At 37.3% G+C, this 27,776-nt stretch overlaps 8 protein-coding genes across 22 annotated transcripts in view; all 8 read left to right on the forward strand.

Moving 5' to 3' along the window:
• The first annotated feature begins 148 nt into the window (after window positions 1-148).
• LOC103028932 (zinc finger protein 664) overlaps window positions 149-27,776 on the forward strand; it is a 59,020-nt gene continuing 31,392 nt past the window's right edge. The window contains exon 1 of one of the 3 annotated variants that reach the window (XM_049475591.1): window positions 149-216. The gene's annotated coding sequence lies outside the window, so the exon portion shown is untranslated. Of the gene's footprint in view, window positions 217-14,641; window positions 14,706-21,213; window positions 21,278-27,776 lie in introns of those variants that run through there. The other 2 variants (XM_049475586.1, XM_049475588.1) reach the window with 2 other exon arrangements.
• Window positions 150-27,470, forward strand: LOC125780439 (gastrula zinc finger protein XlCGF7.1-like). Of its 4 annotated transcripts, XR_007438125.1 has the most exons (3): window positions 14,616-14,705; window positions 16,252-17,871; window positions 27,338-27,470. XR_007438125.1 is itself a non-coding variant. In XM_049475605.1 (2 exons), the coding sequence occupies exon 2, from the start codon at window positions 16,381-16,383 to the stop codon at window positions 17,302-17,304; it is 924 nt and encodes a 307-aa protein (XP_049331562.1). In that variant the 5' UTR covers window positions 150-216; window positions 16,252-16,380; the 3' UTR covers window positions 17,305-18,003. The 4 variants fall into 4 exon arrangements, 3 of the variants coding, with proteins under 3 accessions (XP_049331562.1, XP_049331561.1, XP_049331560.1); XM_049475605.1 differs by lacking the exons at window positions 14,616-14,705; window positions 27,338-27,470 and adding an exon at window positions 150-216 and having other exon boundaries at window positions 16,252-18,003; XM_049475604.1 differs by lacking the exons at window positions 14,616-14,705; window positions 27,338-27,470 and adding an exon at window positions 6,890-7,029 and having other exon boundaries at window positions 16,252-18,003.
• The window catches only part of LOC125799279 (zinc finger protein 501-like), a 39,443-nt gene continuing 11,816 nt past the window's right edge, over window positions 150-27,776 (forward strand). The window contains exon 1 of one of the 3 annotated variants that reach the window (XM_049475597.1): window positions 150-216. The gene's annotated coding sequence lies outside the window, so the exon portion shown is untranslated. Of the gene's footprint in view, window positions 217-14,566; window positions 14,706-21,159; window positions 21,278-27,776 lie in introns of those variants that run through there. The other 2 variants (XM_049475594.1, XM_049475596.1) reach the window with 2 other exon arrangements.
• LOC125799277 (zinc finger protein 850-like) overlaps window positions 150-27,776 on the forward strand; it is a 31,484-nt gene continuing 3,857 nt past the window's right edge. Inside the window, exons 1-2 of one of the 4 annotated variants that reach the window (XM_049475585.1) lie at window positions 150-216; window positions 23,815-27,470. In XM_049475585.1, the coding sequence (XP_049331542.1) occupies window positions 23,943-25,370 (1,428 nt within the window). In that variant the 5' untranslated portion in view covers window positions 150-216; window positions 23,815-23,942 and the 3' untranslated portion in view covers window positions 25,371-27,470. Of the gene's footprint in view, window positions 217-14,617; window positions 14,706-21,173; window positions 21,278-23,814; window positions 27,471-27,776 lie in introns of those variants that run through there. The other 3 variants (XR_007438124.1, XM_049475583.1, XM_049475584.1) reach the window with 3 other exon arrangements.
• Window positions 151-4,351, forward strand: LOC111191626 (gastrula zinc finger protein XlCGF7.1-like). Its single transcript, XM_049475606.1, has 2 exons — window positions 151-216; window positions 1,691-4,351. Exon 2 carries the CDS (start codon window positions 1,785-1,787, stop codon window positions 2,706-2,708), a length of 924 nt encoding a protein of 307 aa, XP_049331563.1. The 5' UTR covers window positions 151-216; window positions 1,691-1,784; the 3' UTR covers window positions 2,709-4,351.
• Window positions 6,891-27,776, forward strand: part of LOC125780497 (gastrula zinc finger protein XlCGF7.1-like) — a 37,924-nt gene continuing 17,038 nt past the window's right edge. Inside the window, exons 1-2 of one of the 2 annotated variants that reach the window (XM_049475618.1) lie at window positions 6,891-7,029; window positions 7,541-8,727. In XM_049475618.1, coding sequence (XP_049331575.1) covers window positions 7,665-8,420 — 756 coding nt within the window. In that variant the 5' untranslated portion in view covers window positions 6,891-7,029; window positions 7,541-7,664 and the 3' untranslated portion in view covers window positions 8,421-8,727. The remainder of the gene's footprint in view (window positions 7,030-7,540; window positions 8,728-27,776) is intronic. The other variant, XM_049475617.1, reaches the window with a different exon arrangement.
• Window positions 14,374-27,776, forward strand: part of LOC107197114 (zinc finger protein 239) — a 52,559-nt gene continuing 39,156 nt past the window's right edge. Inside the window, exon 1 of one of the 3 annotated variants that reach the window (XM_049475611.1) lies at window positions 14,374-14,453. The gene's annotated coding sequence lies outside the window, so the exon portion shown is untranslated. Of the gene's footprint in view, window positions 14,454-14,565; window positions 14,706-21,189; window positions 21,278-27,776 lie in introns of those variants that run through there. The other 2 variants (XM_049475609.1, XM_049475612.1) reach the window with 2 other exon arrangements.
• The window catches only part of LOC111191625 (zinc finger protein 239), a 29,371-nt gene continuing 16,161 nt past the window's right edge, over window positions 14,567-27,776 (forward strand). The window contains exon 1 of one of the 2 annotated variants that reach the window (XM_049475600.1): window positions 14,567-14,705. The gene's annotated coding sequence lies outside the window, so the exon portion shown is untranslated. Of the gene's footprint in view, window positions 14,706-21,158; window positions 21,278-27,776 lie in introns of those variants that run through there. The other variant, XM_049475602.1, reaches the window with a different exon arrangement.

Genomic DNA, 27,776 nt, shown 5'->3' on the forward strand with positions numbered 1-27,776 from the left:
TTTTTTGTTATCTGGGTTTAAAAAATTACTTTAGCAAAATTATTCTAATCTAATACAGTTTCAGACTGTAACGCCATTGGCTCATCAGTGGAGCTGAGCTGTTTGCTGGTGTTTAAAATGGGTGGAGCAGCAGAAGATCCAGCTCTGATCAGCAGCTCCACACCTCTGTACTCAGACTGATCTGCTGGAGGAACACCATCAGCTCACCTGCTGCAGGTATGGAGATTTATAATTAATCTGTCTGCTGAATTAAAGGGTTAAATTGTGCTGCTATTGTTTATAAACTGCTTCATGATAACTGTAGAGATATCTCCTTTATGATCACGTGTTTCTCCACAGCAGAGTCTGTTTGTGTATGTAAACTATATCTTTATGATCCATTATTAAATTATGTGTAGAGTAGATCATGTGATATTCAGCATGCAGATGTAGTGAGTGTAGAAATATTCATGTATGCAGATGTTCCACAGTGTGGAAATTAATGTGCAGTTATTTGTGGAATATAGCAGTTAATTTTAGAGATAAATGAAGTTCATTCTGAGAGCTGGTTAGTGGGGGGAGGGTTGCTGGTCTGTATCTGGTAGATTAAGAGATGGTGGGTGATTGAGGGGTGTTAATAGGGGGGTTATAAAGTGTGAGACACATTCATGAGTGTGATTGTTTAGTTAACAGTCCTGTTGAACCCACTTTTAACAGATTGCTCACCTTTGTGTATCCTAAGTGAGAAATTACAGACTGCTCAGCAGCAGCACATATATGAGAGCACATTTAAACAACTGCCTGCTATATAATAGCTTATAATAGCTTATAATAATACAAAACACAGCTCTAAAATTGTATACACTGTCTCCGTATTACCACTAGGAACTTGTAATAAAGAAACACATTTTATAATGCTAACAAGATTAAAATTAAAATATTATTTAAAAAAACATACCTGGAAGAAAGAAGCTTATGAAATCTAAACTACGGCCTTGTCTGCATGTCACCACTTACCACTAGAGGGCGCCCAAACTCGATTATAGAGCATAAAAGCGCTTAATTTTTATAAAATTCCCCAGTTACATTACATTAAATAGCATTTAGCAGGCGCTTTCATCCAAAGCGGCTTACATTAAAAAAGGATGTACATTAGCTATGGAGGACATAAAAGTCCAAGCCAAAAAGCATTTTTGTCAGGGCCTGGAGAAGGGCAAAAAAGAATAGTGGGATAGAGGAGGAAAGGAGGTTAGAAATAGTTTGTTGTTTGGTGTGTTAGGAGAGTACATGCTCTTTGAAGAGCTCTGTCTTCAGGAGTTTATTAAAGGTAGTGAGGGACGCTCCTAATCTGGTAGTGCATAGTTACATACTCTGTTGCATTTAAATGAATGTTTTCACAAGAAGTTGGTTGTCTGTCGTTACTTCGCTTGTGTACCATTCTTAATTGATAGGGTTTAATAATGATATTGGCCTTTGGGTATAGGCCTTCCACAAGGTTTAAGAGTGTGTTTATGAGAATGTTTGACCATTTGTGAGATCACTCATCCCAAATTCATCCCAAAGGCATTGTATTGGATTGAAGTGCAGGCTAGTCCAGTCAATTGTCCAACTGAATAATTTACATTTTCTACACCAAAGTTGGATTTTCTGCATTTCATTCTGATCTAAAGCTTAATTTTTTCTTTGTTTCTTTGTCTTCTCCTGCTTCTAGTGCCAATTGTCCAACCTGGATACAATTTAGCTTCACAAATACAGACTCAGAAGATTTCTTAAAGATATTAAGCTGCTAAACAAAGAGGAGAACGATGGAATCCAGAGAAATCTCCAATACTCTGCAAGTGTCCTCTCCTACACCTAGCAGACAAAAGCAGAAAAGCACAGGCAAGAAAACTCTCCACTGTTCAGACTGTGGGAAGAGTTTTGAGAATCAGAGTACTCTTCAGCGTCACCAGATCATTCACACTGTAGAAAAACCATTTCACTGTTCAGAGTGTGGGAAGAGTTTTACTCGACAGAGTACTCTTAATATTCACCAACGTATTCACACTGGAGAGAAACCGTTTCACTGTTCAGACTGTGGGAAGAGTTTTTATGTTATCACTGCTCTAAAAACACACCAGCGTATTCACACTGGAGAGAAACCGTTTCACTGTTCAGACTGCGGGAACAGTTTTGGCAACAAGGTTGGTCTCAAAGAACACCAGCGTATCCACACTGGAGAGAAACCGTTTCACTGTTCAGTCTGTGGGAAGAGTTTTAGTGTTTGGGGTGCTCTGAAAACACACCATCGAATTCACACTGGAGAGAAACCGTTTCACTGTTCAGACTGTGGGAAGAGTTTCAGTATTTGGGGTACTTTAAATGCACACCAGCGAATTCACACTGGAGTGAACCCGTATTACTGTTCAGACTGTGGGAAGTGTTTTAAACACCGGGCTGGTCTACAATCACACCAGCGAGTTCACACTGGAGAAAAACCGTTTCAGTGCTCAGACTGTGGGAAGAGTTTTTCTCAGCTGAGTGCTCTACGAAGACACCAGCGCATTCACACTGGAGAGAAACCGTTTCACTGTTCAGACTGTGGGAAGACTTTTAACCAGCAGAATTCCCTACTTAGACACCGGCGCATTCACACTGGAGAAAAGCCTTATTACTGCTTTGAATGTGGAGAGACTTTTAGACAGCAGGGTGCTCTACAAAAACACCAGCGCATTCACGCCTCTCCATAGCATTGCCAAACTCCACAAATTCAACCATATAGTTTGAGGGGTAGCCTCAAACATTCGCAAAATCAAGAAAACTTTGTGCACAAGGCAAGACGGAAAGAGAAGCGCCTGAATCAGAGATGCACGCCGTCGCGTTTCCCTGGTATCAAAGCAGGAAAATGTTTATCCATGTGAGGAGGTTGTTGCGAGAATGTCCTGTAAAACTGCTGTATGACTTTGGCCACCATGCTGTGGTTCACCTTCAGGATGTTGGATCCTAGGCCATCTTTGTGGAAACCAACAATTCTATTTTTCACATCCTCAGAAATGTCTTTGCCATTGTTGATATCACTAATGAATAACCAGTGGTCAGTATGAGAGAATTGTGCCCCAAACATCAGGGAGGGAATATTTGACACAATTTGGATATGTTCACTGTGGGGTGTACTCACTTGTGTTGCAGCTATTTATACATTAATGACTGTGAGTTGAGTTAAGGACAGCAAAGTTTAATTTCTGTAGTGTTGTCCTATGAAAATATACAAGAAAATTAGCTTTTTACCAAATTGAAAACCACCAGGTGTGGCATAAAGGTATTTTTAAAAGCAGTGTGTAAGACTGGTGGAGGAGAACATGATGCCAAGATGAAGCATGAAAACTGTGATTAAAAACCAGGGTTATTCCACCAAATATTGATTATTTCTGAACTCTTAAAACTTAATGAATATGAACTTGTTTTCTTTGTATTATTATGTTCTTTTTTTGTTATTTCAGCCATTTCTCATTTCTCTGCAAATAAATGCTCAAAATGACAATATTTTTATTTGTAATTTGGGAGAAATGTTGTCTGTAGTTTATAGAATAAAACAACAATGTTCATTTTACTCAAATATAAACCTATAAATAGCACAATCAGAGAAACTGATTCTGAAACTGAAGTGTTCTCTTCATTTTTTCCAGAGCTGTATAATACAATATTTATAGAAATGAGAGGGGTTCACTTACTTGTTGGATGCAGGAAGTTGGTTAATAATAGGCCTGTCATGACAACAAGGATGATAGATTGTCAGAGAAATAATTGCAGTTGTTTATATCACTGATATAATGACATAATAGATAATAATGCAATCATTTCAACCATTCACTGAGATTTTTTTTATAATTGGAAATATTGAGACAAATATATATATATATATATTCCAAACAAGTGAAGTTTATGTAAAAACTACTGGTTAACTCATAGGCTCTCCTTTCTAAGTAAAACATAATTGTCAATATAGATTTCAGAGTAAAATGAGGTTATGTTTATATATTTTACAGTACGTCAATAATGTAGTTAGTGTGACAGGCCTAATCAATTAGAAGTTCTGTTATGTTTCTGATTTAAAAGCACAATAAAACGATAATGACCTGCAGTTAAACCAAGCAAGAGAAATACTACATCGTTCAAATTTATCTAAACAAAACAAAGTGTTAATCCTTTTCATTTTGTTGTGTTAAATGCTTATAAACAGAGCCAAAGTCAAAATGATTTTTTGATTTGTTTATTTCTTTACATTATGTGAACAAGAAATTGTATTAGGGGATGTTAACGGTCACATGATTTTGGCAGTGCATTTAAACCATGTAATGGATTCTGTTTTAAATAAAAGTCAATACAAAATACATTATTGCTGAAAGATTGTGCTTTATATTTGTCAATGAGCAGGGAGTATTGACTGTGGCCAGGTAACATCCCTCAGCATTTACCTGCAAGACACATTAAAACCATCTAAAATTAGTTTTTAATTAGTATTTTTATAAAAATCATGATGTGGGTTCATTGCAGTTTATGTAATTTTGTTTCGTGTCATTCCTTGTACATTTTAAATAAAGATTTGTGTGATTCTGATTTGTTTTTTATTTTAGTTGAAATTTATTTTAATATTTTTTTTACACAGCTAATGTCACAAAACACCTTTACAGAAATCCAGAGGCGGACAGTGACAATGAAAAAACTCAGATTAGGAGGAAGAAACAACACATTTGTTGGTGTTAAATTAACATGATGACTGTTTAAATATAAAGTGATGAATGAACACTGACAGATTTACTGTGTACAGTTTGTGATGTTTTTCTCCATTCTTATTAAAAGTACACAAATTATGCATTGTTTGCGTATCTAAAGTGACCATGTGGATTTTTAAAGTAGATGCTAAATTATACATGTGGTACTTTTTGTTGGGTTTGTGTATTTTAGGAAAACTTTGATTAATATTGAATTATTTTATTGATGTTTTCTCATCATTTTAGAGCAATACATTAAATAGGCCTCTTTGCAAACAATTATATTTATTCTGCTAGATAAGAAAAACACAACACTAAAACAGGGATCATGGCAATAAAAATGTTATATTGCATTTTTTACATATAAATTTCCTGTGAATTTAAATGGTCTTTGACAGAGCTTTGCTGTCTACCAAACAATTACCTAATGCACTGTAAAAGAAAACCCCAAATCTCAAATCTATGTAAAGTGTAGCCTCTCCAGGACTGTTAACTAAACAATCAAACTCCTGAATGGTTCTCACACTTTATAACCCCCTATTAACACCCCTCAATCACCCACCATCTCTTAATCTACCAGATACAGACCAGCAATCAGAAAGAACTCCATTTAACTCTAAAATTAACTGCTATATTCTACAAATAACTGCACATTAATTTATACAACATCTGCATATTTTCACCTAACTAAAACAAAAAACATTGGAAAAAAATACTTTTCTCTAAATCATTAAAAAAAACAACTTGTATTTAATTTTAGGAAGTTGTCGATATATGAACGTTTCTATACTCCCTATATCTACATGCTGAATTTCAGATGATCTATTTTACAGGTAATTTAATAAAGGATAAAGGATACATAAACAATGGCACCAGAGATTAACGCTTTTAATCTGACAATCTGATATTGCTTTCAGTGGAACTGGAGCCTCAAAAGAACACTTTAGAATATTTAATATTTAAACTTTTTTGAACAGCACTGAGTAATGAGTGGAATTTCATGCACCACTTGAAGTTAATGAACCACATGTCACATATGAAATTAAAACCAAACAAAAAGTCCAAACTTTTTTTGTTGGGAGCCAAAGGAGAAATATATTTGTCATAGGCCACAGACTCTGTAATAAAAAATATATAAAATATAGCATTTATATTAATACATTTTCCTGATTACTATGATTAACACACATTTTTACTTGACTTACTATCATTATCTATCTTTGACAGTTTTGTGAAAACTAAGATTTTTCAAATAAAGTCTGTATTATTTAGTTTATTATTTACAAATGTACACTCACTCCGCTTTTAGACTCTTTGTCCCGTATTCTACGATACAACTGAACACTCTTGCCACTTTTAGACTCTTTGTCCCGTTTTCTGCACTACAACTGAACACTCTCGCCGCTTTTATTCTCTTTGTCCCGTTTTTCTGAGCTACAACTGAGCACTCTTGCCGCTTTGGCTCGTTTTCTTGACTACAACTGTACTTTGTGAGTATTAAAAAATACATAGCTCTTAAATTTTCTGTGTTCTTAGGATATTTACATATCATCCCCATATTATAATCAGTGGACTCTTATAATAAAAGTCCCTGCCATTTAAACACATTTTAAAAATATTTTCTTTTCAAAATATCCAATCCAGCTGGTGAGGAAATGTCAAACTCTGATTCATATATTTTTTCGGAGGAGATTATGTAAAAAAAAAAGCTTTCTGCATTTGATGATGTAATGATAAACACTTATTCAGTGTAATTTTGTTTTGTGGGTTTGAAAAAAATACTTTAGTAAAATTATTCTAATGTTTGATGGAAAGGAAGTGTAAAACAAGCTAAGCCTCATAGCGCTGCAGGACTTTTATTTTGTCAGCTGGTTTTCAGCTGTAACGCCATTGGCTCCTGAGCTGCAGTGGAGTGATGTGATTGGCTGATGAGCGGAGTTCCGGGGTCCCGGAGCTGCGGGTCTTTAGTGCAGAAACAGCAGCAGCAGCAGCAGACTGTTGGAGGTTCAGGTGATTCAGGGCTGTTGATTGGATGTGATCAGATCAGGTGATAAAGTCATTGTGATGCAGTATTGATTGAACATGTTCTAATAGTTAGAGCGCGGGTTGAACAGATGTTTGCTGCTGTTTAAAATGAAGACTGTATTCTCTGTAGGTGAATAATGGAAGGGTGCTGCAGGTTTCCCCCGGTCTCCAGTAAAGTGGAGCAGCAGAAGATCCAGCTCTGATCAGCAGCAGCTCCACACCTCTGTACTCAGACTGATCTGCTGGAGGAACACCATCAGCTCACCTGCAGCAGGTATGGAGATGTTCCACTCTTCACACAAACACTGCTCTACATTTACTCTTACACACACACACACACACACACACACACATTCAGAACATCACACACACATTTACAGAACATCACACACACACACACACACACACACAGTCTCTACTATATATTTGTTCCCAGAATTATGCTTTATAACTTAATGGTTAAAAGTTTTAGAACATTCCCCATTCTTCTCTTTATTTTTACCATTTAAGCTCTTCAGGTCCAGTCAAAAAACAGAAATGACAGAAAATCCAGTGTACTGAGGTTTGCAGTAAACTGCCAGGGCATTTATTGAAAACAAATGAACTACAAACTAAAAAATGTCATTTTAGTATTATGAACAAAAACTGGAAAAAATGGAATGCAATGGAAATAAAGTAACCTATGGAAATTGTGTTGTTCTAAGTTTATTCCAGTCCCACCCCAAATGTTGATTCTCCTGCATTTTATTCTGATTTTGGGATTTCCTTTTCTTTGTTTCTTTTAGAAATAAATACCAACCTGTTGCAAGTTGTCTCCTGTTTCTGGTGTCAACTGCCCTACCTGGATAAAAGGTATACCGATTCAGAAGATTTCACAAAAATATTAAGCTGCTGAACGAAGGGGAGAACATGGAATCCAGAGAAATCTCCAATACTCAGCCAACATCCTCTCCTACACCTAGCAGACAAATGCAGCAAAGCACAGGCAAGAAAGCTCTCCACTGTTCAGACTGTGGGAAGAGTTTTAAATATCAAAGTGATCTACAAAAACATCAGCGAGTTCACACTGGAGAGAAACCATATCACTGCTCAGACTGTGGGAAGAGCTTTACTACAAAGCGTCATCTCCAAGTACATCAGCGCATTCACACAGGAGAAAAACCATATTATTGCTCAGATTGTGGTAGGAGTTTTACTGCACAGAGTACTTTCAAAAGACACCAGCGTGTTCACACCGGAGAGAAACCGTATCACTGCTTAGAGTGTGGGAAAAGTTTTACTATCCAGCGTAATCTCCAACAACACCAGCTTATTCACTCTGGAGAGAAACCGTATCACTGCGTAGAGTGTGGGAAAAGTTTTACTACCCAGGGTAATCTCCAACAACACCAGCTTATTCACACTGGAGAGAAACCATATTATTGCTTAGATTGTGGGAAGACTTTTAATCAACAGAGTAATCTCAAAACACACCAGCGCATTCACACTGGAGAAAAACCGTATCACTGCTCAGACTGTGGGAAGAGTTTTTCTCGACGATGTGCTCTCCAAAAACACCAGCGCATTCACACTGGAGTGAAACCATATCACTGCTCTGAGTGTGGGAAGAGTTTTTGTAAACGGAATAGTCTTGAATCACACCAGCGCATTCACACTGGAGTGTAACGTATCACTGATCAGAGAGTAAAGCTTTAGGCATTCATATACATTGATGAAATGCAAGTGCACTAAGAGTATTTAAGACTTTTACACACCTATAACCATTAGAGGAACCATATTACTTCCAGGGGTATCCTCAGACATTTAGCAAAGTCATTAAAATTATGAATGAAATTTCGAAAGTACAGTCGACTCTATCCAGCAACAGCTTCAAGAGTCAAGAGGCTTTTCCTGTCATTACATCTGAGTACAGTTACACTCTTTTTTTAGTTATCTTAGAAAATATTTTCAGCATGTAGGTGGGGTTGGAGAGGTGTGGTAGAGATGTAGAGATGTAGTAAAGAATACTAAGCTCAAACACCTCACAGATCACAGTGTTTAGTATTTGATTAGCTGTTTCTTAGAAATCAGGCAGCACACACTGATCAGCCTTAACAATAAAATCACCCCCCTTGTTTCTACATTCACTGTCCCATTTTATCACTCTGTGGTTCTATAATTACTGCCTGGCTTGTGAGTCATTTATTTACAATATGTTTGTCTTAAAATTTATTTTAATCTTTTAATAATTCATGATATAACATATTTTTTATTTGTGTTGAGCATTAACAGCTTGAGTATTATGTGTATTTTGGATTTTATACTTGTTACTCTTCGATTTTTGATTATACTTACTGTACTCTTATTATTTGATTATTGCGAAACACAATTGCCATAACATAATATTGCCATAATATATATATATATACAGTGTTGGGAAGTAACGGATTACATGTAACGGCGTTACGTAATCAGATTACAAATTATGAGTAACTGTAATCCGTTACAGTTACTGCTTCAGTAAGTGGTAATCAGATTACAGTTACTCTGCTAAAATAAAAGGGTTACATTGCGGTACTTTCCTATTTTTGCTCTTCCAATCCAACACTGACAAAACGCAAATAACATTTTGCGGTGAAATCGCTCTGATATGACAGGGAACAGAGCCGCTGTCTGCCCCTCCTCCCGTCTCACTGCACACACACACAGGGAGGAGGGGCAGACAGCGGCTCTGTTCCCTGTCATATCAGAGCGATTTCACCGCAAAATGTTATTTGCGTTTTGTCAGTGTTGGATTGGATTGGCGAGGAGGGGCAGACAGCGGCTCCGCACACACAACGAGACGAAATTAACTGACATTTTGGTCAACGAATAAAAACGAGACGAAAATGTTTGGCAGGGACGAAATCCAATCAGAACTGATTTAGTTCTGTGAAAGGTAGGGACCAGTTAGGAAGAGATCCAATCACTGCTACTTTAGCGAAGGTGGAGAGGCGAGATAAGCGGGGTACTCAACCAATCAGTACCCGCCTCTCCTGCAGTAGCGCCGCGCGCTCAGTTACAAACCCGGGAATTAACCTGTCGTTACGGAGCTCGACTGGAAGTTAACTCGACAGTGTTCAGCAGGGAGAGAGAGAGAGATAGTTGACATATTTCTCCATTGACGTCGCAAAAAACAAGATAACGTGTAAACCGCGTGGAGCGACTTCATCTCCGGTAAAAACACCACTAATCTTTCAGCTTCTGCAGAGCAGAGTCACACAGATCTCCATGCAGAGATCCGCGTTTTAATACTGATGTTATTTCATGAGCTGATGGTGTTTAACTCGGCAGTGCACTAAAACACAGAACTGATACAGAACCCTAACTCATTAAGATCATCTGTTTAGTCTCACAGTGGGAAAGATATAGCTAGTGTTAAAGCAGGAACAGGTCAGAAAGAAACTCAATAATATAACCAAAATAAAACAATAAAATAAGTGAATCTATGAACCCAAAAGTCTGTGTAAATTCCTTACACCACTTCCTCATAAGTTTCTCACTTTAACTCATGAAGTCTCTCAGTACAGGTGCTGGTCAACGAATTAGAATAATTTGAAATAGTGCAATCATGAAATTCTTTGAATGCATTTTTTGTGCAGAAAGCAAATCAGGTGTTCACCGCACCTGTCCTACTCGTTAGACTAATCACAGAACTCGTTACCTGGAAAAAAATTTGCTCAGCTGAGCTTTCAAAAAGGCCCATTTAGGCCATTTAACTGTGACACTGTTGTTTTATTGAATTAGAATAATGGAGAAACCGTTTCATTGAATTAGAATAATTTTTATTATAATTACAATCATCACTTTCTCAGTATTTTGTGGCTGCCCCCTTGGCTTGTATGACTGCCTGAAGTCTCCGCGGCATCGATTTGACCAGCTTGTCGCAAGTTTCCGCACTCACAGCTTCCCAGGCAGTGGCGATGTTCTGCTTCAGTTGGTCCAGCGTAGTAGCCTTTCTGTCGCGAATTTTCCGCTTGACGATGGCCCAAAGGTTTTCAATGACATTGAGGTCAGGCGAGTTGGCCGGCCATGCCAAAACTTCAAGCTGTTTTTTAGTGAACCAATCTTTGGTCGACTTTGCCGCATGAGCCGGTGCAAGATCCTGTTGAAATATGAAGTCTTCTTCGCCGAACTGTTCCTCAACAGTCGAAATCAGGAACATTTCCAGAACATCTTGATATACGGCAGCATTGACAGTCTTCTTGAGGAAGCAGAGTTTCCCTACACCTCGAGCGGACATGCATCCCCAGACCATAACGCTCTGGGGAAACTTGACGGATCTTTTCACGCACTCGTGGTTGTAGGTTTCGCCACCACGACGCCAGACACGAGGACCTTGGTCACCGAAGGAGATGCAGAAGCGTGATTCGTCACTGAAGACCACTTTCTGCCAGTCTTCAGCAGTCCACTCGCCGTGTTCTTTGGCCCACTTCAGCCGTTTCTCCATTTGTTTCTTGTTCAGCATCGCTTTTACTGCTGGAACGCGAGATTTGAAGCAGAGTTCGCGCAGACGACGGTAAGTGGTTGATCTGGAGACGTCAGCGCCGGTCTGCTTGTTCCACAAGTCGGTGAGCTCGGAAGTGGACTTGAACCGGTTGCTGACTGCGATCTTTCTCAGCTGCTTGTTGTCGCGAGCAGAAGTTTTTCGGACGCCGGAACAGTTGGTGCGCTTGCTGCAGTTTTTCTTGAGAGCTTTGCAGACGGAAGACTGGCTGATGCCGAGCTGCTCAGCAATTTTATTTTGGGTCAAGCCTTGTTGGCGAAGGGCTTGAATTTGAGCCACTATTCCGGTTGAGAGGTCGCGCTGCTTACCCATGATTGATTTTACAACTTAGAAATTCTACTCAACCCTGACTTTATACTGCACAGTGAACACTCTTCACAGAAAACAAAAATTCGAGCATTTATTCTAATTCAATGAAACGGTTTCTCCATTATTCTAATTCAATAAAACAACAGTGTCACAGTTAAATGGCCTAAATGGGCCTTTTGAAAAGCTCAGCTGAGCAAATTTTTTTCCAGGTAACGAGTTCTGTGATTAGTCTAACGAGTAGGACAGGTGCGGTGAACACCTGATTTGCTTTCTGCACAAAAAATGCATTCAAAGAATTTCATGATTGCACTATTTCAAATTATTCTAATTCGTTGACCAGCACCTGTACATCCTGAGAGCATCTCTACAGGACAGTGTGTGAATGTATGTTTTTGATCTCATTTATAGACTGTAGCTCCAGTAGGTGTGCTGGGTTAATGCTGGAGATAAAACTAGATCCTTTAAAGGCTGTTTTTGCATCTACAGCTCTGTTCAAACTATAATTTAACTGTTCAGATGTTTTATGACCTGATTTCTAGAGCAAAATTTTAAATACATATATAAATATATTTCATTTTCAAACATTAACAATATTACTCAAGTGGTTATTAAACGTTTCATTTCGTATAAGTGTATAGTTAATAATTCAAGGGAACTGATGAACAAGCATTTACATTTACACCCTTTACATTTTAGTCGACTAAATTTACTGTAATTTTAGTAGACTATATTCTTATAACATTAAGTTGACAAACATTTCAGATGACTAAATTGTGACTAAAACTAAATGCTATTTTCGTCACAAGACTATAACTAAGACTAAATCAAAATTTGTTGTCAAAATTAACACTGGTGGCAAACCTGCAAATAGATAGCTTACAGTTGTTGTTACATTGTTTGGTTTTAAATGGTTTTATCATCAATTTATAGAAGTGTTTCATAAAACTGTTTGATGAAATGGTTTCATAAGTATTTTTACAGAGTGATTGAAAAGGCTGTTTTATTTGTTTATCTATTTGTTAACTGGAAAGAAAAATAAAATAATAATATGCGATATGTGGTTGCTACATTCATTCAGGCTTAAAAAAATGACAATATTTAAAGTAATCCAAAGTAATCAGATTACGTTACTCACTTGAAGTAATGTAACTGATTACGTTACAAATTACATTTTGAGTAATGTAATCAGTAATCTGTAAGGGATTACATTTTAAAAGTAACCTTCCCAACACTGTATATATATATACATATATATATATATATATATATATATATATATATATATATATATATATATATATATATATTATATCTCAAGTACCAAATGAGTAAATGTGTTTTTAATCTAATTTTGTATGTTACAAAGACTAATTGTAACCTTTTCTGCTTTTGTGTACATTGTTTAAAAGCTTCACATCATTGCTGTCACGTAAAAACCTTTTTATATTTCTCCTGAATAAATTAATTTTGCCTTACATCTTTAGCACATCTGAGCTAAATAATATCAATATGGAAATAAACTTTTGTATAATATTCATTTACACTTGTAATAGGATAGTTTTGCTAATAATAAACCATATATATTTCACAAAGCTAACATTGTTTTATTTTTTTTTAAGTTAGCAGAAAAGCTAGCTAGCTTATCACTGAAGTTAGCATTTTGGCTTTCACTCTGTGTCTTTTTCCTAATAAAATTTGATGTTTCTAAATGTATACAGGTTTCAAGAGACTTATTTTTGCAGAAATGTTAATATTTAATGAATGAAAATATAATAATATAGACATAAAGTGTAGAGCCAAGTTCTTTATTATGATTTTGTAACCGGTAGCAAGCTAACACTAACAGGCTAGTTTGTCTCAGCACTGGAAACTTTAACTTTAATTTTAAACTGAAATAAAGTTTTAAAGTGAACGATTTTTAACTTGGTGTTCATCAGATCAGTAACTACAGTCACCATGTACTGTACAATATTCTCTTCACACATTTTTAAAGATGATTTTTATATATTGATAACCAGATAAATTAGCCAGCTAGCTTGGTAGCGTTAGCATTCTGACAGCTGCTAGTTAGCCACTAACACTGTGTGTGTTCTTAAATTTCTCTACTGTTGGCATTATTTACACATCATTACGATAATATAATCAATCAACTCTCAAAGATTTGTCTCTGTCATACACAATTGTAAGTTTTTACCCCAAAATATTCAATCCAGCTGATAAAAGTTAAAATCAAAGCCTTCAGGTTTTTGTTTTTCAAGGCTGCTTGTTTTTTTCTGCAGGGTTTTTCTACATTTTGTATAGCACATGCCATTTATAATATAGTATCTTAATTACTTTACTGCAAATATACAATAACATTTGGCAGATTTTAATATTAAATAAACTTGCATAGTGTTTACTAGAGCATTTGACTGTATTTTATATCAATTTAATGTTTAGATGTGTCATAAGTGACACTGAATCAATGGTAAATTAGCAAAGATATTATGAGCACAAATGAATACATTCTAACGCCAGAAATTTAAATTTATTTTCAGCATTTGATGATGTAAAAATAAACACTGATTCAGTGTAATTTTATTTTCTGGGTTTGAAAAACTACTTTAGTAAAATGATTCTAATGTTTGATGGACAGGATGTGTGAAGCATGGTAAGCCTCATAGCGCTGCAGGACTTTTATTTTGTCAGCTGGTTTCCAGCTGTAACGCCATTGGCTCCTGAGCTGCAGCAGAGTGATGTGATTGGCTGATGAGCGGAGTTCCGGGGGTCTGCAGCTGCGGGTCTTTAGTGCAGAAACAGCAGCAGCAGCAGACTGTTGGAGGTTCAGGTGATTCAGGGCTGTTGATTGGATGTGATCAGATCAGGTGATAAAGTCATTGTGATGCAGTATTGATTGAACATGTTCTAATAGTTAGAGCGCGGGTTGAACAGATGTTTGCTGCTGTTTAAAATGAAGACTGTATTCTCTGTAGGTGAATAATGGAAGGGTGCTGCAGGTTTCCCCCGGTCTCCAGTAAAGTGGAGCAGCAGAAGATCCAGCTCTGATCAGCAGCAGCTCCACACCTCTGTACTCAGACTGATCTGCTGGAGGAACACCATCAGCTCACCTGCTGCAGGTATGGAGATGTTCCACTCTTCACACAAACACTGCTCTACATTTACTCTTAGACTCACATTCAGAACATCACACACAAGCAGCTTCATCCAGGAGCTGGAGGATCTTCTTCTCCTAGTTATCTCTGATCAATTTTGCTTTATTTAAGATGGAAAGGACATTTAAGGTGGATGGGTTGTTGAGGGCTGTTCATATGGGGGTTATAAAGTGTGAGAACCATTGGAGGAGTCTCTGTGTTTAGTTAACAGTCCTGGAGAACCCACACATTGCTTATTTTTCGGTTCTTGCCACTAAGTAACACTTTTTAACAGGTTGCTCAATTGTAAGCCCTCTAAGAGAAGGCCTAAAATTGAATTAATACAACATTTACACTATATAGCCAAAAGTATTTGCTCGTCTGCTTTCGCACGTATGCGAACATCCCTTTCTTAAACTATAGGGTTTAATATAATCGGCCCCGTTACAGATTTAACAGCTTTAGCTCTTCTCAAAAGACTTTCCACTAGGTTTAGGAGTGTGTTCATTGATATTTTGATCATATGCCCAGAAGTGCATTTGTGTGGTCAGACACTGATGTTGGATGAGAAGGTCTGGCTCACTGTCTCCACTGTCATTCATGTAATTTATGTTCTATTGGGTTAAGGTCAGGAGTTTGAGCAGGCCAGTCAAGTTCTTCCATACCAAACTCTGAATTCATTGATTTTGGATGGGTGGGTGAATACTGTTGCCAATATAGTGTATCCTCCATTTTTTTAGCCTATGATCATTTCCTTTACAATTGTTGGCAGTTGCCAAGACCCAAAAACTGGTACTTACAGCACATCTCAAATTTCTCAGTAATCTGTTGTCTGTTAAGGTGCTACACTGAACTATAAGCACATTGTCCACCTTAGACTCAGCTAGCAATTCTGAAGCACAACTTTGCCAAACACTAAACTCAGTTCCCTACATTACGTTCAGCATTACAAATTCAGCACCTTGTGACTATTTTTAAAAACACTTCCCTGTAAACACCACACTGATCTAATAGTTACCTAAACACAGCTGTACCTGGAGAAATCTCTTCAAGACATTTTTACAAATCTTTAAAGACAGAGGGGAAAAGGGAAGAGGACAAGGGTGAAGAATAGAACAAATAACAAATAGCCAACATGCACGAAATCTGGGCAGCTGTCTGTTAAGTTTGGAAAAGGTTTGGTCAAAAGAAGACATAGTTCCAGAAATTGGGCCTCACTGAACTCAAGAAAACTCTTAGCTTGTGATAAATGCTGTTTATTTTATTGTGATTCCAGCAGAATCTGAAATGTATTTTATTAGCTATTAAGTAAGTTTTTTTTTTTTTTTTTTACTTTTTGAAAATATAATTCATGATTGTAGCAGCTAAATTATTGCAGTGCACAGGAACACTGTGTGTTTTACAGTTTAGTGAAGTTACAAACTTACAAACTGTTAAATGCTACCCGTCCTCCCTGAAATCCCACCCCAAATCATAATTCTCCTGCATTTTATTTTGATCTTGGGCTTTCTTTTTTCTTTGTTTCTTTCAGAAATAAATCCGGTTCCAAGTCTTCTCCTGTTTCGGGTGTCAATTGCCCTACCTGGATAAAATTTAGCTTCACAAATACAGATTCAGAAGATTTCACGAAAATATTAAGCTGCTGAACGAAGTGGAGAACATGGAATCCAGAGAAATCTCCAATACTCAGCCAACATCCTCTCCTACACCTAGCAGACAAATGCAGCAAAGCACAGGCAAGAAAACTCACCACTGTTCAGACTGTGGGAAGAGTTTTACCGAACAGATTAATCTCCAACAATACCAGCGCAACCACACAGCAGAGAAACCATATCACTGCTTGGAGTGTTGGGAGAGTTTTATTCAACAGATTAATCTCCAACACCGCCAGCTCATTCACACAGGAGATAAACCATATAAATGCTCAGACTGTGGGAAGAGTTTTACTACACAGAGTCATCTCAAAAGACACCAACGCATTCACACTGGAGAAAAACCATATCACTGTACAGACTGTGGGAAAAGTTTTACTACACATAGTAGTCTCCATGAACACCAGCGCATTCACACAGGAGAGAAACCGTATCACTGTTTGGAGTGTGGAAAACATTTCAGAAACCAGAGTAATTTTGAAGCACACCAGCGCATTCACACTGGAGAAAAACCATATAATTGCTCAGACTGTGGGAAAAGTTTCACTAAACAGAGTCATCTCCAACAACACCTGCGCATTCACACAGGAGAGAAACCATATCACTGCTCAGAGTGTGGGATGAGTTTTACTCAACAGGGTGGTCTCGAAAGACACCAGCGCATTCACACTGGAGAAAAACCGTACCACTGTTTGGAGTGTGGGAAGAGTTTTAATCAACAGAGTACTCTTGAAGCACACCAGCGTATTCATACTGGAGAGAAACCGTATTACTGCTTAGACTGTGGAAAAAGTTTTAATCAGCTGAGTATTCTCAAAGCACACCAGCGCACTCACACTGGAGAGAAACCGTATTACTGCTCAGACTGTGGAAAGAGTTATGCTACACTGAGTAGTCTCAAAAGACACCACCGCATTCACACTGGAGTGTAACTGTATCAGTGCTCGGAGAGAAAAGCTTCGGGCATTCATAAACATGGATTAGATGCAAGTGCATTTAAATATACAAGGCATTTACACACCTATATCCATAAAGGAACCATGGAATTTCCAGGGGCAGCCCCAGACATTTAGCAAAGTCAAGAAAACTACAAATGCAAGTAAAAAAAGTACATTCCATTCTATTCATTCTCTGGGGCAAGCTAAAAGGCCCTTGGCTACCTCAGAGCTGGGTAATACGTAGAGTGATCCTGTAATAGTTAAAATGTATGCAAAGGTTTATTATTTTGATTTATGTCAACATACATTTATTCATTGATTTATTTATTAAGGCCTGATGTAAATATTTGTTAACAGTCACTGTCTTTATTTTATGTGTTTGTTTCCGTAGTCTAGCCACTTTCCCCCTATAGTAACTTAAATGGTTTGTCCCATTAGATGAGTGAGTGAGGCTAGTCTGTTAAGTGGGACCATGCAAACATTGGTGGGGGGAGGCTGGCTGAGGGAGGACTCACCTGTTACTGAGAGGGTGCACAGGTTGGGTCAAGATAGCAAAAAAGTGTGACTGGATTTTTAATTTACCTGTACTGAATGAGTCATGCTAATATTACTTTGTTTATTTTCTGTTTGCACTGTTCTGTTTTTTTTTTTTTTCTGCACGCACTGTTAATAAACTCACTATTTTTGACTTAAGTTGCTGGATTGCCTGCATCCTTCTCTCAGAGAAAATCTTGGTCACTACCTGCCCGCTGACTTTGTGTCCCCAAACTCAGGGTTAGGCAAGGCAGCATCATAAAAAGTTTAAAGTGAACAAAATATTTCAGTTTAAGAACTGAATAGTATATTTCTGAATTTCCGAGCTCCAGACTTCTCCTGAGTAAATAAAAATAATATAAATTTGGAAATAAACTTTTGTATAGTATTCATTTACACTTGTAATAGGTTAGTTGTGCTAATAATGAACCATATACAGTTGTGGTCAAAAGTTTACATACACTTGTAAAAAAACATAATGTTATGTCTGTCTTGAGTTTTCAATAAGTTCTACAACTCTTATTTTTCTGTGATAGAGTGATCGGAACACATACATGTTTGTCACAAAAAACAGTCATAAAATTTGGTTCTTTCGTAAATTTATTATGGGTCTGCTGAAAATGTCACCAAATCTGCTGGGTCAAAAATATACATACAGCAACAAAATTTGTCAATTTTGGTGATGTAGCGAGTTGTGTCAATCAAATTAGCTTCATGTCATGGCCTCTTCACTTCTTGTAAGTGATTCTGATTGACTACAGCTGTTGACTTCTCATGAGCCCATTTAAATAGGGCTCATTTGACCCAGTGATTAGACTCAGCTACAAAAGCTACAATGGGAAAGTCAAAGGAACTCTGTGTGGATCTGAAAAAGCGAATTATTGACTTGAACAAGTCAGGGAAGTCACTTGGAGCCATTTCAAAGCAGCTACAGGTCCCAAGAGCAACTGTGCAGACAATTATACGCAAGTATAAAGTGCATGGAACAGTTGTGTCACTGCCACGATCAGGAAGAAAACGCAAGCTATCACATGCTGCCGAGAGGAGATTGGTCAGGATGGTCAAGAGTCAACCAAGAATCACCAAGAAGCAGGTCTGCAAGGATTTGGAAGCTGATGGAACACAGGTGTCAGTCTCCACAGTCAAGCGTGTTTTACATCGCCATGGACTGAGAGGCTGCCGTGCAAGAAAGAAGCCCTTGCTCCAGAAAAGGCACCTTAAGACTCGGCTGAAGTTTGCTGCTGATCACATGGACAAAGATAAAACCTTCTGGAGGAAAGTTCTCTGGTCAGACGAAACAAAAATTGAGCTGTTTGGCCACAACACCCAGCAATATGTTTGGAGGAGAAAAGGTGAGGCCTTTAATCCCAGGAACACCATGCCTACTGTCAAGCATGGTGGTGGTAGTATTATGCTCTGGGGATGTTTTGCTGCCAGTGGAACTGGTTCTTTGCAGAAAGTAAATGGGATAATGAAGAAGGAGGATTACCTCCAAATTCTGCAGGAAAACTTAAAACCATCAGCCCGAAGGTTGGGTCTTGGGCGCAGTTGGGTGTTCCAACAAGACAATGACCCAAAACACACATCAAAAGTGGTAAAGGAATGGCTAAACCAGGCTAGAATTAAGGTTTTAGAATGGCCTTCCCAAAGTCCTGACTTAAACCCCATTGAGAACATGTGGACAGTGCTAAAGAAACGGGTTCATGCAAGAAAACCATCACATTTAGCTGAACTGCACCAATTCTGTCAAGAAGAGTGGTCAAACATTCGACCTGAAGCTTGCCAGGAGCTTGTGGATGGCTACCAAAAGCGCCTAGTTGCCGTGAAAATGGCCAAGGGACATGTAACCAAATACTAATGTTGCTGTATGTATATTTTTGACCCAGCAGATTTGGTGACATTTTCAGCAGACCCATAATAAATTTATGAAAGAACCAAATTTTATGACTGTTTTTTGTGACAAACATGTATGTGTTCCGATCACTCTATCACAGAAAAATAAGAGTTGTAGAACTTATTGAAAACTCAAGACAGCCATAACATTATGTTTTTTTACAAGTGTATGTAAACTTTTGACCACAACTGTATATTACACAAATATAATGTTACATTATTATTTTTAAGTTAGCTGAAACGCTAGCTAGCTTATCACTGAGGTTAGCGTTTTGTCTTTCCCTATATGTCTTTTTCTAATAAAATTTGATGTTGCTAAATTTATTCAGTAATCAGGAGTCTTATTTTCTCAGAAATGTTAATTTTTAATGAATGAAAATGAAATAATATAGACATGAAGTGTATAGCCAAGTTCTTTATTATGATTCTGTAATTGGTAGCTAGCTAATGCTAACAGGCTAGTTAGTCTCAGCACTGGAACCTTTTTAAACTAAAATAAAATAAGGAAACATTTAAAGTGTACAATTTCTAACTTAATGTTCATCAAATCAGTAACTACAGTCAGCATGTAAGTTACTATACAATATTCTCTTCACACATTTTTGAAGATGATTTTTATATATTGATAACCAGATAAATTAGCCAGCTAGCTAGGTAGCGTTAGCATTCTTTCAGCTGCTAGTTAGCCACTAACGCTGTGTGTGTTCAATCAGATTAGCATTATTCTTTAAATATTTATACATAAATATTTTGCCAACATGGTAAGACTTTAGCTGTAAAAAAATAATATTTTTGTAAAATATAATATTATTATAAATGATTATTATTTGTAAATTTCACAAAAAATATTTAGTTGTCTGTGTTCTTAGGATCATTTACATATCATCCCTATATTATAATCAATGGACGCTAATAATATAAAAGGCCATGTCATTTAAACCCAATTTTAAAATGTTTTTATCTGAAAATAGCCAATCAAGCTGGTTAGGAAATACCAAACCCTGATTCCGGTATTTTCCAGTAGAGATTATATAAAAAATATTTTGATTTTCTACAGACTTGTCAACTGTTTTATAGCGTATAAATACATAGTAGAGTTTATTTGTACATTTTTTACAGTTATTTTTTCATTATTAGTAAAGTCTTTATACATCCATATAGGAATAATTTATACAGGACAATGTTGTAGGAGTTGTGGGTAAGACTGCACACTTCACCCTCCAGACCAGTAGGTGGGGGTAATGCACCTTCAGTTGGTCCTGCATCCTCCATAAACCTGGTAGAAGAAGAAGAAGTAGGGTCTCAGATTAGGACGCTGCGCTGTAGAAACTGGTCGCTAAATTCAGCTAAGAATCAGCTGCATTAACTAGTAGCTCCATATCTACTAGCTTTACTGAAGCCTCCATTTACCTCCAGTATATGTTTAACTTCTCTTATTATGATAGGTAGATTAGAAGATCCAGCTCTGATCAGCAGCAGCTCCACACCTCTGTACTCAGACTGATCTGCTGGAGGAACACCATCAGCTCACCTGCTGCAGGTATGGAGATGTTCCACTCTTCACACAAACACTGCTCTACATTTACTCTTAGACAGACACACACACACACACATTCAGAACATCACACACAAGCAGCTTCATCCAGGAGCTGGAGGATCATCTTCTCCTAGTTATCTCTGATTAGGGCTGCCACGATTAGTCGACTAGTCACGATTATGTCGACTATTAAAATAGTCGACGACTAATTTAATAGTCGATTAGTCGTTTTTTTTTTTTCTTTGTTTTTCTCTCCAAACTGCTGCGACTGCCTTTCTGTCCTGGACGCACATGCGCAGTAGTGGAAACCGGGGTAGGTAGTGGACGACATCTCAGGACATTATACAGACAGGCTCTGGTTTCATGGCTACCCCGCTACAGAACTCAAAAGTGTGGGATCACCAAGAAAATAAAAGTGAAACGCGTGCAATGCAATATCTGCAATGAAGAACTTGCCTTCCTCGGCAGCACAACCGCGATGCACGAGCACCTGAAAAGGAGGCATGTTGTGGCTGATTAAATGACGAAGAAGCTAAATTGCTATTTAGCTGCTAAAATTAGCGTAAACAGAGCGTTAACTTAGTACTTAACTTACTCATCTTGATAGCTTTAAAACAGAGGTCACTAATAGGCGGACCGCGATCCGGATCCGGACCCAGACGTCGTCACAAATGCCGTCCCAAACCGATAAACTACAGAGAAGGATTTCATTCTGACAGTGGCTTCTGTTTTCAGTGCTTTTCGGTGCAGTAAACTCACAGATCAGTCATGTGTGGTGTAAAATCACCAAACGCTCTCCTCTGCCAATCAGATCTGTGCAGACCGCTGCCCTGTGTACGGTAATGTACACAATATCTGGACAGAGAGGCATTTTTTATTAATATACTTTTTTTTCATAATAGTTCAAACAACCTCACGGTTGAGATGTTTCATAAATGCCAGTGCCTTATCCTTATTTTACACAGTTGTTTACACTTTATGCTAAACAGTAAAATAATTGTCTGTTACAACAAGCTGCATATTTCATTAAAGGTTTAATGAACTATGATTTTAATTGTTTTTATTTTTAGTTAGCATATAGCTGAAATCTAAAGTTGGTTGTATAATAGCAGCTGCATTCTATTGGGATAAACTGTGTTTTATATTCAATTAACGTATGATCCGATTAGTCGACTAATCATAAAAAATAATCGGTGATTAGTCGACTATAAAAATAATCGTTTGTGGCAGCCCTATCTCTGATCAACACTTTCATTCTGCTTTATTTAAGATGGACAGGAGATTTAGGGGCTACTGATAAACCCTGTCTTATGATTTATTGAGGCAATAATTCTGTTGAATTAAAGGTTTAGATTGTGCTGCCATTGTTTATAAACTTCTTAATGCTAACTGTTTGTTTTTGTACGTAAATTATATTTTTATGATCTGTAATTAAACTATGTGTAGAGTAGATCATGTGATATTCAGCATGTAGATGTAGAAATATTCATGTATGCAGATGTAATTTTAGAGTTAAATGGAGTTCTTCCTGAGAGCTGGTTAGTGGGGGGACGGTTGATTGTCAGTATCTGGTAGATTAAGAGAGAGTGGATGATTGAGGGCTGTTAATAGGGGGGGGGGGGGGGGGGTTATAAAGTGTGAGAACCATACGAATCTTATCTACAGTATATGGCCAAAAGTATTAACTCGTCTGCCTTCGCATGCATGTGAACATCCCTTTATTAATTCATAGGGTTTCATATAATCGGCCCCTTTACAGATTTAACATCTTCAGCTCCTCTGGTAAGAGTTAACACCAGGTTTAGGAGTGTGTACATGGAATGTTTTGATCATTCGACCAAAAGCGTATTTGTGTGGTCAGACACTGATGTTGGACGAGAAGGTTTTGCTCACAGTCTGTAATTAATTCCACAGGTGTTCTATTGGTTTAAGGTCAGGACTCTGAGCAGGCAAGTCAAGGTCTTGCATACCAAACTCTAAACTCATTGATTTTGGATGAGTTGGTAAAATCTTTTGCCAATATTGTATATACTTTTCTAGCCTATGATCATTTCCATTACATTTGTTTGCAGTTGCCAAGACCCCAAAACTGGTACTTAAAACACAGTTTTTGGAGCTGGTATATAGAAATGGAAATAAACTGACCTATGGAAATACATTTGAATGTTAATGTCAATTTACAACGCCTTAGTCTGTTGTAAAGTAGCATTGGAACAGACTGTGGTGTTCTAAGTTTATTCCGTCAGCATGTAGTTAGTTGGTGTGTAGAATAATCCGTTCATTAGATATGGAGGTGTTGAATTTGGATTAAAAAAATCAATTCAGGCAGCTCATCACAATGTTTATGTGGCCTGGGCAGCTGTGTTTTACATTTGGACAAAAGAAGATAATTGTGACTTTAAAAAACTATAAAAAAAAATAATAATATAAGTAATATTAGCCTTGTAATAAATGCTGCCCCCCTCCCTAAAATCCCTCCCCAAATTCGGATTCTCTTGCATTTTATTCTAATCTTGGGCTTTCATTTTTCTTTGTTTCAGAAATAAATACTGTTCAAGTATTCTCCTGTTTCTGGTGTTAACTGCCCTACCTGGATAAAATTTAGCTTCACAAATACAGATTTAGAAGATTTCACAAAAATTTTAATCTGCTGAACGAAGAGGAGAACATGGAATCCAGAAAAATCTCCAATACTCAGCCAACATCCTCTCCTACACCTAGCAGACAAATGCAGAAAAGAACAGGCAAGAAAAATCACCACTGTTCAGACTGTGGGAAGAATTTTACTACACAAAGTAATCTACAACAACATCAGCGCATTCACACAGGAGAAAAACCATATCACTGTTTTGATTGTGGAATGAGTTTTACTACACAGAGTCATCTCAAAAGACACCAGCGCATTCACACAGGAGAGAAACCATATAATTGCTCAGATTGTGGAAAGAGTTTTAATACACAGAGTGATCTACAACAACACCAGCGCATTCACACTGGAGAGAAACCATATCAATGCACAGACTGTGGAAAGAGTTTTAGTAAACACAGTAATCTACAACAACACCAGCGCATTCACACTGGAGAAAAACCATATCACTGTTTTGATTGTGGAATGAGTTTTACTACACATAGTCATCTCAAAAGACACCAGCGCATTCACACTAGAGAAAAAACATATCATTGCTTAGACTGTGGAATGAGTTTTAATACACAGAGTGATCTACAACAACACCAGCGCATTCACACAGGAGAAAAACAGTATCACTGTTCAGACTGTGGGAAGAGTTTTACTACACAGAGTAATCTCAAAAGACACCAGCGCGTTCACACTGGAGAGAAACCATTTCACTGCTCAGACTGTGGGAAGAGTTTTAATACACAGAGTGATCTACAACAACACCAGCGCATTCACACTGGAGAAAAACCTTTTCACTGCTCAGACTGTGGGAAGAGTTTTAATACACAGAGTAATCTACAACAACACCAGCGCATTCACACTGGAGAAAAACCTTTTCACTGCTCAGACTGTGGAATAAGTTTTACTACACAGAGTCATCTCAAAAGACATCAGCGCATTCACACTGGAGAGAAACCATATCATTGCTCAGACTGTGGAATGAGTTTTACTACACAGAGTACTCTACAACAACACCAACGCATTCACACAGGAGAAAAACCATATAAATGTTCAGACTGTGGGAAGAGTTTTAATACACAGAGTAATCTCAAAACACACCAGCGCATTCACACTGGAGAGAAACCATATCACTGCCCAGAGTGTAGGAAGAGTTTTAATTCACAGAGTCATTTCCAACAACACCAGCGCATTCACACAGGAGAGAAACCGTATTACTGCTCAGAGTGTGAAAAGACTTTTAATACACAAAGTTATCTCAAAATACATCAGCGCATTCACACTGGAGAGAAACCATATCAGTGTTCAGACTGTGGAAAGAGTTTTAATACACAGAGTAATCTCAAATCACATCAGCGCATTCACACTGGAGTGAAACCATATCACTGCTCAGACTGTGGGAAGAGTTTTTCTACACAAAAATATTTCCAAGCACATCAGCGTGTTCACACTGGAGTGTAACGTATCTCTGCTCGGAGAGAAAAGCTTCAGGCATTCATATATATTGATGAGATGCAAGTGCATTAAAGATACAAGGCATTTACACACCTATAACCATAGAGGAACCATGGGACTTCCAGGGGTATTCTCAGAAATTTAGCAAAGTCATGAAAACTATGAATGAAATTGAAAAGTACAGTCCACTCTATCCAGCAACAGCTTGAGGAGACAGAGAGCTGATTGTCTGCAGTGGAAGATTAGAATATGAGACTAACCAGTGAGGATAAATCCCCTCAGATGATCCTGGTCAGGTTTCTGGGTTCCTCTGTCAGAGATAAAGTGCACAGGGCAAGAAGGAAAGAGAAGTGCATGAATGGGAGGCATGTACTCTAATCCCTGGTATGTCCAATGAACTGGTGAAAAAAATACATTTTCACTGAATAAATGGGTCCAGACCCAGAACTGATTTGCTCTAGTTCTATCAGTGTGCTGTAGGGTAATTAACCATAACATGACCTTAATTACTGTTATAATCTCAGAACATGAAGAATGATTTTTTTTAGTTAATTTAGAAAATAGTTTCTGCATGTAGGTGGGATTGGAGAGGTGTCATAAAAATATAGAAAAGAATGTTGAGCTCACACACCTCACCTTGAGCATTAACAGCTTGATTATTATGTGTATTTTGTGTAACTACTTCTATGCTCATTTCCTTCTGCCCCTTTTATCCACCTCTATCCCAGTATTTATTTTTACCTGTAACCTCTTTTACTCTATGTATGTCTTTATTGTAAGTTGCATAAAAGTGAATAAATGCGTCTGGCAAATGTAATGTAAATGTAATATAGTGTGAATTTTATACTGGTTACTGTTTGATGTCTGATTTGTTTATTGCAAAATAAATGCTGTTTATTTAATATATTTTTCCCTCAAATATATAAAAAATGTTTTTACTCATGTTTTAATGTTACAAATTCTAATGTCTGCTCATCTATTAATTGTTAATTTTTTTTTTTTGCATTTGTGTAGATTGTTTAAAAACTTCATAACATTGCTGTCTCATAAAAATATTTAATCTCCAAAACAGGTGTTTCGAAGAACATAGATGATGCTAGATAAGACTAAAAACCTGGATAACTACAGCCTTACCTGTGACATACGTGGACCAGATCTAGACTACATCCATTATTTCTTCTCATGTTGAAGTATCTGGAGTATCAAAACCAAAGATGTGGTGTATTAAAACTGCACATAGTTATGCTCCATACGCTGTGATATATATTAATGCCCTTATTAGCATCCTTCACCAAAATACAGAGCTACACTTTACACTGTAAAAAGTTACTGTAGAATTTGAACAGAATATTTAAGTTTAAGAACTGGATAGTATATTTCTGTATTTCCGAGCTCCACACTCCTCCTGAATAAATGAACTTTACCTCACAGCTAAGTAGCTATTTGAGCTAAATAATATAAATATGGAAATAAACTTTTGTATAGTATTCATTTACACTTGTAATAAGGTAGTTGTGCTAATAATAAATCATAGATATATGACTAATGTAAGATTATTTTCAAGTTTTTAAAGCTAGCTTATCACTAAAGTTAGCATTTTGGCTTTCCCTCTTTGTCTTTTTCATAATGAAATGTGCTGTTTTTAAATGTATTCCATTATCAGGAGCCTTATTTTCTCAGAAATGTTAATATTTAATTAATGAAAATGGAATAATATAGACATGAAGTGTATAGCCAAGTCCTTTATTATGATTCTGTAATCGGTAGCCAGCTAACGCTAACAGGCTAGTTAGTTGTTTCCGTAGTCTAGCCACTTTCCCCCTATAGTAACTTAAATGGTTTGTCCCATTAGATGAGTGGGTGAGGCTAGTCTGTTAAGTGGGACCATGCAAACATTGGTGGGGGGAGGCTGGCTGAGGGAGGACTCACCTGTTACTGAGAGGGTGCACAGGTTGGGTCAAGATAGCAAAAAGTGTGACTGGATTTTTAATTTACCTGTACTGAATGAGTCATGCTAATATAACTTTGTTTATTTTCTGTTTGCACTGTTCTGTTGTTTTTTTTTTCTTGCACGCACTGTTAATAAACTCACTATTTTTGACTTAAGTTGCTGGATTGCCTGCATCCTTCTCTCAGAGAAAATCTTGGTCACTACCTGCCCGCTGACTTTGTGTCCCCAAACTCAGGGTTAGGCAAGGCAGCATCATAAAAAGTTTAAAGTGAACAAAATATTTCAGTTTAAGAACTGAATAGTATATTTCTGAATTTCCGAGCTCCAGACTTCTCCTGAGTAAATAAAAATAATATAAATTTGGAAATAAACTTTTGTATAGTATTCATTTACACTTGTAATAGGTTAGTTGTGCTAATAATGAACCATATATATTACACAAATGTAATGTTACTTTATTA

This window comes from Astyanax mexicanus, chromosome 3 (assembly GCF_023375975.1).
Source record: "Astyanax mexicanus isolate ESR-SI-001 chromosome 3, AstMex3_surface, whole genome shotgun sequence".
Lineage (NCBI taxonomy): Eukaryota > Metazoa > Chordata > Actinopteri > Characiformes > Acestrorhamphidae > Astyanax > Astyanax mexicanus.

What these genes read in the sequence shown, in the direction of transcription:
- LOC111191626 (XM_049475606.1), top strand. Translation starts at nt 1,785, where the DNA reads ATGGAATCCAGAGAAATCTCCAATACTCTGCAAGTGTCCTCTCCTACA.
- LOC125780439 (XM_049475605.1), top strand. Translation starts at nt 16,381, where the DNA reads ATGGAATCCAGAGAAATCTCCAATACTCAGCCAACATCCTCTCCTACA.